The sequence below is a fragment of the Pipistrellus hanaki genome (assembly GCF_964339955.1).
Source record: "Pipistrellus hanaki genome assembly, chromosome: 8".
In the NCBI taxonomy this organism is placed as follows: Eukaryota; Metazoa; Chordata; class Mammalia; order Chiroptera; family Vespertilionidae; genus Pipistrellus; species Pipistrellus hanaki.
In genome coordinates this window covers 72,741,334-72,750,977 of record NC_140510.1, presented here as the reverse complement: position 1 = coordinate 72,750,977, position 9,644 = coordinate 72,741,334, and the positions used below count along the sequence as shown (strand labels likewise).

At 38.0% G+C, this 9,644-nt stretch overlaps 1 protein-coding gene across 1 annotated transcript; it reads right to left on the bottom strand.

Moving 5' to 3' along the window:
* Positions 1-1,241: 1,241 nt before the first annotated feature.
* On the bottom strand, positions 1,242-9,069 carry LOC311626858 (mitochondrial protein C2orf69). The gene is made up of 2 exons (XM_084892804.1): positions 8,623-9,069; positions 1,242-4,137 (listed from the first exon to the last, which is right to left on the bottom strand). Exons 1-2 carry the CDS (start codon positions 8,944-8,946, stop codon positions 3,313-3,315), a joined length of 1,149 nt encoding a protein of 382 aa, XP_084748930.1. The 5' UTR covers positions 8,947-9,069; the 3' UTR covers positions 1,242-3,312.
* Positions 9,070-9,644: the final 575 nt, after the last annotated feature.

Below are 9,644 nucleotides of genomic sequence, written 5' to 3'. Positions count from 1 at the left end.
TCATATCCTGTGTTTAGAGTTGGGTTAATTTCAGGTATAAAAAGCAAATTACAATAAATAGTTAAGAAAAAAGTATATAAAAAATTACTCTAAACTTCCTAAGCATCTTTGAGATATTGAAGTTACTTAGATTGTAATTATTAGCTTTTCACGAATATTAACCGTATTTGTCTTGGTACATAATTATACTGGAATTCTATTTATTCAGTAATTGATTTCAAATTTGGTCTCTTCCATGGACAAAATAAGGGAGACTTATTTTGTATCTTTCTGTTCTTTTGATTAGCAGTTATGCGAACATTTGGAAAGAACTTTACTAACAAGGCTTTTCTCTCACCTATCTAAAGTTGCCAACAGATATCAGCTGAATTTGACAAAAAAAAAGAAAAAAAAGAAAAAATTGCTGGAATGCAGGTCTGGATGGAATTGGAACTGTACTGCTTACTCCTCTGCTGAAAAACAGATGTAGTCTGAAAGAACTAACATAGATTGGCAGTCAGCCACAGATACGGTGTTACCTTCAAGTCTTATTTTAAGCATACAGGCCATGAAGTGTTTGGATGTCTCAAATGCACCTAAGTTGTAGTCTACTTTTTAAAGTTCCATTCAGTGTTATCAAATGATCACCTAAATTATGCCTGACTCTACTAAAGCTACTAGATCTTTTGCCTTCTTAAAAAGCAATCTAAATTTACATGAGGTCAATCTACCTATGTTATCTTAACCTGTCTAAAGCATGTTTCTCTTCAAGGCTCTTAAAGTATAATGTAACACAATGGTTATTTTAAGAATACTACCTTTTGTTTCATATTTTACCTCTTAGAGCTTATACACTGCTGCACTCACATGCTAGGACAGTTTTGTCTGTACTATATCCTTAGTGCTTAGACTTTCCTTGTCTTGGTTGGGTGCTTGGATATTACACGAATAAAATAGAAAAAAAAATACCATATTCTAATCAAGTCTCTTGTCAGAGGAATATAGATAACTGAAATAATTAACACAGAAAAGAACTTATTTTTGATTTTGTTCTCTAGGAAATCCAACAGAAGAAATGGAAATTATGCAACTTTTTATAGAGCAATATACAGAAGAGATGTTTTTATAGGAAATGTTCAGAGTTACTCATTTGAAAAAACCATGGGAGTTAATGAAAATACGTACAAACCAAACTGGCAAAGTAGAGAGAAATAATGAAACAAATCTAATAACATAAAGCACATCAAAACAGACTTATGTGGATTAAATTTAATATAATTGTACATTCATGCTGTGGCAGTAACTTTCACATTATTTTTATGACTACTTTTCTCAGTTGACTCATGACACAAACACAAAGGCACAATCCAGAAGAATATACGAACATGTAACAATAGTTTTAAACAGATGTGGAAAGAACAAATTTGAAGTATTAAAATACTTGACTATTGATCTACTTGAATATATTTTAATCCAAAAAATACATTACTTTTCAACACTTTCATTTTAATGTGATGATAGTTCAGGTGTCCAGTGACTTATTTTTAATGTCCATTGAACATGTAACAAACTCATATGACTGGATAGCTAAAGAACCCATATTTTTAAATATCTCAGCTTTTTGTAATGAATCCTGCTGAAAGTCCTTTTTCCACTTTAATCATAGAAATGCCTTTCCTTCCCCTCATTAGAGCATTCAGTAACTTAGCTAGTTTACATCAGATTCACATTAACTTAACCAAGGATTAGGACACATTAAAGGAAGCCAATCAATTATGAGGCTTAAGGTAATAAAATGCTGGAATCAGGCTGACTCATTTCCTTGTTAAAAATTTTTGGTCTCAAAAGAAACAGCAAGTATTTAAAGAAATTGAAGCAATATAAAACTATTTTGTCCTTAAAAAAAAAAAAAGCAACCACCTTGATACTATTTTGTAATTTATAGAATTAAAGATGTTATTTTTACACATTTGGTAAGAACCTTTCTAATAAGTCTCTGAATATTTGGAATGTGTTTATAGTCATTAAAATAAAGTTCTAGGGGAAAAACACAAAATATTAACATTTTCACTATATTGTTTTATGAATTTATTAAGATATTAAGCTTCAGTCTTTTTTTTCCAGTCTGAAAGCAGTGTTACTTCCCTGCTTTATTTCATTCCCTGAAATGCTAATTATAAATAAAGTGACCACTTTATTTTAATCACACAGCTATGTTTTAATATTAACATTAATTAGATCTTGGTTTCTCAAAATGTATTTATCTAGGTCAAGAGAAACAGGAAGAAGGAAACCTCACCCAAATTATGCAGCAGTGTTAAGCGAATTCACTTTTTGAGCCAAAATTAAATCGTGTCTTCAAACTTTCCCTTGTAACTTTTTTACAGTAATATAATTTTTGCATTCTGGCCAGAGAGCTGCTTTCTTTTGGCAGGCAAAATCACACTTCTGGAGAAACACTGACTTAGATCTACAGAACTCATCCCCTTGTCAACTGAACACTAACAAAGAGTGTTATATATTTATTTTACCTAAGTTGAACTCTAAAAAGACTGATGTGAAAAAAATTTCAATCTATATTTTTACCCAATATACAGAATTATGTTCATTTTAAAACAATTTTCCCCAAAGAACTGGTTTGCAGCCAAGATTTAAGAAACTCCAAAATGTCTTAGCCAAAAGTTGTTAATTAAAAATTTAGCCACAATGCTTAAGTGTAATGTTTTTAAAAACCAAACTTTTAACTATTGCACATTCTTGCATATTTGGAAACAAATGTATTTTGAGTCTTGAGAAAAAACACTGGGTGGCACACTAAAGAATGATTCCATGAATTTACAAAACAAAAAGGCAGGGTTGTTACTCCAAAATGATGGAAAATATCCATGGGCTTTGGCTTTGTATGAAGAGAAATGGAGTGTTTCTACTCAAAAGTTTTCAGTGCCAAAATCGCCGGCTACTGTTAAAATGCCACTCAAATCAGTTTTAAACATTACTCAGAAAACAAACTATTTCCAACAATAACAATTTTAATTACCCTTTGATAACGACTAATTGTAACTTCCATCATTGAAGGTCTTATATAGTATATCTTCATAAAATTATCACAAACCACCTTTTAGATTTCAAACTAATCCAGTCCAAATTAAAAACTTCACATTCAGAGGCAAGAAATACTATTGCACATTATATGTATATTTTAGGAATGTGTGTTCCCTCCCCCCTAAAAATGGATGTATTATCTATTAATTACATCTCATTATCAGACTTTCTAAAACTCAAAGTGCTTTTTCTCTTCCACTGAGCAAGTATTACATTAATATTCTCGTAGTCTCAAAATACTTCATGAACCCTGAAGTGATTCTCTAAGGAAGGAGCTTCCTTTACAAAGTGAATTTGACTAGTCACCTGCATACCAAAATCTCCAAGTATCTGAACAAATTTCTTGTGCTCCTTTCCAATCCAAGATCTCATTGGATCACGTACTTGGTAAGGTGTTACATGGGTGTGAACAATAATCCCTGTTTGTGCAAATTCTTTCAAGACTTCTGGGTAAGTAATCCAAGTATTACTTCCTCCAGAATGTCCACCATCCAGCCAGTACATTGTTCTTATGCTGTTGATAAAAGCTTCTATGTTCTTGTCTTTCTTAGCTTCTTTTAATTCAAAAAGCAACTGATTCAAAACAACACAACCTTTGCTGAATCCAATCAAAGTAAAAGAAGCACCATTTAGTGATGGTGGATAAAAACTCAGGGCAGACTCATCATAGTTTTCACAGGGGCTCTCTTTTCCTCCCTGGCAACCATTAGTATGAGAAGAACTGGATCTACAATTGGATGCTTTGGAATCCTTATTCAAGTCTTTCACATTCTTCTTTAATAGCAAACTGTTCTGACATAAGTTAAAAGCATTAACTAATAATGTATAAAGGTGCTTAAAAGCTCCAAAGTCAGTATTGTGTTCTGGAGCACCAAACATATTACTTTTCACAAAATTATCATAGCAGCTGAATTTGTGCAAATGCATTCGGGAACATTTTATTACCCAAATATAACTATTGGGAAATCGGTGGGCTAAAATGGTGGCAACATTTTCTAGACTCCAGTTTTCCCACTGATAATTCTCAGGATGGTGAGTCATAATTTCATGATAATTCTGAAAAGTAAGAAAGATGAAACAAACATTAAATACATATTTATACAAAACTATTTCCACAAAATAGTTCCCTATTTTTATTGTAGAGCAAGTTGAGATGTTATAACCTATGGTTAATATACTATATATGAAACCTATGAATCTGTCATTACTTTCTGGTTATAAAATTTTGAACAAATTATTTCTTCAGTTTAAGCCTCAAATCCCTGAGAAGACAAGTTTATAAGACATAATAGCTAAATAGTATGTAGGAGTTTAAATAATAAACTTCAGAAGGATTATATTTTTAGTAAATTTTATTTTGTTTACATCCAATCTATTATTCCTAACACATTAACTGAAAATAAAGATTTGGTTTATTAAACAGTTTTTGACCACAGGACTTGGAAATATTTTCCTATTAAAGCTACTATCCTGAACCCCTTCCTATTTGGATTACTCTAACAACCTAATGCTATATGTTTGATTTCAATTTTTGTTTTATAAGGTTGCAATGAACATTATAGAAAAATCTTTTTAAACATCTGATTACATCCTTAAAAATAAATTCCTACCTATAGAAAAACTAGATCAAAGAATATTCATAATTTAAGGTTTGTTTGTTTATTAGGCATCTGGATTTCTATCTCTGCAAATTTGTATCTTTTGCCCTTTTAAAATTGGGTCTTGTTTCTTTATAAGCATTCTATATGTATTAATAACTATTTGTTTAGGTTCTAGGACATGCAAGTAAATTTTGTTTTCCTCTAAATTTTCATTCATATTTGTGCATTTTTTAAGGGAAATTCACTCAAATTTATTGATTTATTCTATAAAATTTATTGGGTAGCTAATGATTGGGTCTGGATCAGAACAGACCAAACCCCTGTCCACATGGAGCTCCCATTCTAAGTACGGAGATACATAACACGCAACTCCATTAGTAAGTAGAGCAACACTGCCCAAAACTGTAATATGAGCTACACACAATTTTCTAGTAACCACATTAAAAAGTTAACAAATGAAAATTACTTTTAATAATACATTTTGAGCATGATATATCCAAAATATTACTGTTTCAACATGTAATTCATATAAAAAAACTACTGAGATTATTACATTTATTTTTCTTACTAAATCTTTGCAGTCCAATGTGTATTTTATACACTTATAGCACATCTCAATTTGGATGCTAAATTTTCATTGGAAATACTTAATCTGCATTTAGATTTCATAAAATTTACAGGTAAAAAATAGATTCACATAAGCAGTTGTTCAAATATACTTAAAAATTTTCCAGGAACTAACTTGAGTATCAGTTTTTAGATTTAAAGTTAAATGCAATTAAAAATCTATTTCCTTGATTAGATAACATTTCAAGCAGTCAACAGACACAAGTGGTTAGTGGTTGGCTAGACAGCACAAAACATTAGATGGGCCCAGCAGGTGTGGCTCAGTGATTGAGCACTGTTCCATGCCCAAGAGGTGGCCTGTTCAATACCCAGACAGGGCATATGCTTGGGTTGTAGGCTGGATCCCCAGTGCAGGGAGGGGCATGCAGGAGGCAGCTGATTGATGTTTCTATCTCTCCCTCTCCCTCTCTCTCTAAAAAATAACAATAGAAACATTTAAATAACAAAAATTATATAATGATAAGTGCAAAGGAATATAATAAATGAAGCAAGTAAAAAGGAATATGAGGTTTTGGAGAGTGGAAGGTTATTTTTAAAAAACATTATTATCTCTATATATAAAAGAGTAATATGCAAAGTGTCCCCTTGTGAGTTCAAATAGGTGGCAGCAGCTAGGGACCTACTTGTGCATGAATTTTGTGCACCGGGCCTCTAGTTATTTAATAAGGTGATAGTTGAGAAAGACCTGAAGTGGTGGAAGTCAGATAAAAATTAAAATGAATAACTGATATGTTTGATTATCAAACAAGATGGTCAGAAAAGGCTTCATTGTAAAGGCAACTTTTGAGCAAAGGCTTGAAACAGGTAAGGTAATGAATCCTACAAATATCTGCATGAAGACTGTTCCTCCAAGGCAATACCTTCAAAGCTTTTGAGGTGAAGTTGCCTGCCATGAGCAAGTTGAAGAAGGCTGGTGGGGCTGGAGCAGAGTAAAAGAGAAAAAGGAGACAGGCAGGAAAGCAACACGGTGGAACAGGTGAAGACTCAGAGGAGGCCCTCTGGCTTTCACTCTGAGGAGATGGGAGTTTTGAGCAGACAGGTGTGTCCTGATTTGACTTCCATTTTTCAATGATTATTCTGATCACTTTTAGATACACAAAGAGCGTGAAGCCACTTTGTTGATGGGTTAAGATCAGAGGTGTGAAAGAAGACTAGAGGATAACTGCAAGATATCTAACTTGAGCAACTAAAAATGAAGTTTTCATTAATTGAGATGAGGAAGACAGGAAGAACAGGTTTAGGGTCAAAGATCCAGAGATTTTGGCTTGAGATATCTATTAAATATCCAAAATGAAATTATGCATGTAATTGTTAATTCTGAAGTTTGCATATATGTCCAGGTTAGATACACAAATGTTGAAGTAGTATGCAAAGCCACAGGTCCGAACGAGAGCACTAAGGGTATAAGGGTACAAAGAGAAAAAGCCCAAGACCTGAGTATAAGGATACCCCCATGCTTTAAGAGGTCATCAGAAAGACGAAAAAACACTGTAATTCATTATGTATTCACATATTTAATTCTCATTGATATCCTATAAATTATTATTTCTATCTTATGGTTGAGGTAGCTGCGATTGGTCAAAGATTTAATAGCTAAAAATTGCAGAATCAGGGTTCAAATCTAGTTAGCCTTTTAATGTTTTATCCTCTATTTCTTCTCTAAAAGACCTGGATTTTCAGAGCACTTCATACTCTGAATAAGTCAGCGGTGTATCTCTGTCCAAAAATCTAATGGAATCTCATGCTAAAATAAATGGATAGTGTCATAGCAAAGGGAGGTTAATTGTATTTAGCATTTTTTTAGACCTCACCTGAAGATTTGTACTGTATTCTGGCTGACACACTTTAAAAAAAACTCCGTAGGTGTTCAATAAAGGTTATATTATCATCATCATCATAATTAGAGGCACACTATAGCTGGTCCACATTCTGGAGGGCTCTGTTAGCAATGTCATGCTTTTTCCCTAAACTGACCAATAGAGCATTGGTTGAGAAAAAATAAACTTCTCTTCAATCTAAATACTAATTTTTTTATAGTGATCTTAGCAGTGATTACTTTGAGAACAAGAAAAAACAAAACAAAACTACAGATTCCTTCATCACCATTTGACTGGAGGCACAAAGTTTGTTACTCTATCATTTTAAAGCATCAATTTCAAAAATGAAATTAATAGTTTTCATGGTATAAGAAACACATCCAGGCATATTCTAGCTTTACCCGTCCACACCTACAGCATCCTGTAGAACTTCCTGTGATGTCTGAGCCCTTCTTCCCTTGGCCTTACTCATTCATTACGCAGCACACACACACACCTTGGCTGCCCCTGAGCACCTGAAATGCAGCTGGGGGACTGCGGAAACGGGTTTCTAACCTATTTAACTTAAATGGCCACATATAGCTAACGGCTACGGTATTAGACAACACGGTTCTAGATTAAGATCTAGGTTTTGACACCCAGCTTTCCAGGACAACATATCCACGGTTATCTGCCTGCAGCTATAAAATTAGCCATAAAGATAAAATCAGAAAAGAAAAGCACAGGATTTAGGTGAGCATCAAAATACGGACACGCTTAGCAATGCGTGTCCCTTTTCTCCACACCCCCCCCCCCTTTCTTAGGGCTACTGAGTGTCATACGCTTGATTAATTTTTGTTGTTGACTAGTCTGCTTTTTAATAACTGCCAGTGGCACCCTCTGGCTAAATTAATGTAAAAGCCATCTCTGTCTCCTGCTCAGCACGCACGTGCACTCACACACTCCACTGAGACACCAAGTCATAGAGTGAATACATATACACTGAGTGGCCAGATTATTATGATCTCTGAACGCATATTAATCTGGCCACTCAGTGAGTGTGTGTGTGTGTGTGTGTGTGTATTAGAGGCCTGGTGCATGAATTCGAGCATGGGTGGGGTCCAGCCAGCCTGGCCAGCGGGAGCGGACATGGGCGGTTGGCCAGCCTGCCTGCTGGTCGAGGGGACCATTTGCATATTAGCCTTTTATTATATAGGATATGCACTGAGTGGCCAGATTATAATGCGTTCAGAGATCGTAATAATCTGGCCACTCTGTATATTATGTCTCACCCTTTCTGTTTCAAATTCTACTCCCTTGAAGCCTGGACTGACTGCCGGCTCTCCGGAGGCCGTAGCTCTCCAAGGACACCTCCCTCCTGGGGCTGCAAGAGGAGGGGGTCGGGGTGTGGAGAGGGTAGGGGATTCCGAAGTAATGTAAATGCAGAGCCACCCCGCCTTCAGGCGAGGCGAGGAGGGCGCCCGGGGGAAGGGGCAGGTGCCCGCAGGCCCGGTTACCTGCACATCCCCGGGGAAGTAGACGACGTGATGCTGGGCCGACGGCTGCGGCTCCTCCTGAGCCCGGTCCCCCGAGAGATCGCGCCGCTCCAGCTCCTCCGCCGCCAGGAGCAGCAGCTCGTTGCTGCGCTGCGGGTCGGAGCCCGGCACCGCGGACAGCTGCAGGCACCGGGGGCGCCCCTCGGCCGCCGGCGAGCTCCGCGCGGAGCCGCAGCCGCCCAAGTCCATGGTTCCGGCCTGCGAGCGGCAGGCAGCGAGCCCGAGCCCGAGCTTCGGCAGCAGGAGCAGCAGCGGCGGCGACCGCAGGAGCCCGAACCCCCACATGAGTCGCCGCCGCAGGGACGGTTGGCGGGAGGGTGGGGGTGAAAGGCTCTGAGGGAGGGGCTTCGGAGGGCCGCCCCACGGTCCGGCCAGAGCCGGCGCGGGGGCGATGACGGCGCCCGCGGCTTACGTGCGCACGCAGCGTGCGTCTGGAAGGCCCGGTGTGTGTGAAATCTGACTCGGGTTCCCCGAGGAGCCGGCGGAGGGGCGTGGCTTGAGGGAGGACGGTTTTGATTGGTTGTCTCTGCCACAGCCGGGAAGTTCGAATGGAAGTCTGGGAAAGAGCTGGAGAGCCGCTCGGAAAGAATGAACCCAGGACACTGCGCAGACGCGGGGCAGTGGTGGCGCATGCGCGGCAGCTGGAGCCGCCGGGAGACCGCTGTGCAGTGAAGGGAGCGGGGGTTTGAGTGCGCCCTGGGCGGGTTTCTGTGCTCGCCTGTGAGGTGAGGGGTTTCCAGACCTTTGAGCTTTCAAAGGGACATAGAACCCAAGATGTAAGTGGAAAAATTCTGCCCTGTAGAGAAGTCTGTGCTAAGTCCTCCACATGCCCTGGGGCAGTGGTCGGCAAACTCCTTAGTCAACAGAGCAATGATTGAAATTTCTTTTGAGAACCAAATTTTTTAAACTTAAACTTCTTCTAATGCCACTTCTTCAAAACAGACTCGCCCAGGCCCTGGTATTTTGTGGAAGAGCCACACTCA

What these genes read in the sequence shown, in the direction of transcription:
- LOC311626858 (XM_084892804.1), bottom strand. Translation starts at nt 8,946, where the DNA reads ATGTGGGGGTTCGGGCTCCTGCGGTCGCCGCCGCTGCTGCTCCTGCTG. An exon ending in ACTTCCCCGGGGATGTGCAG is followed by an intron (nt 4,138 to 8,622) that starts GTAACCGGGCCT and finishes CTTACTTTTCAG; the next exon opens with AATTATCATGAAATTATGAC.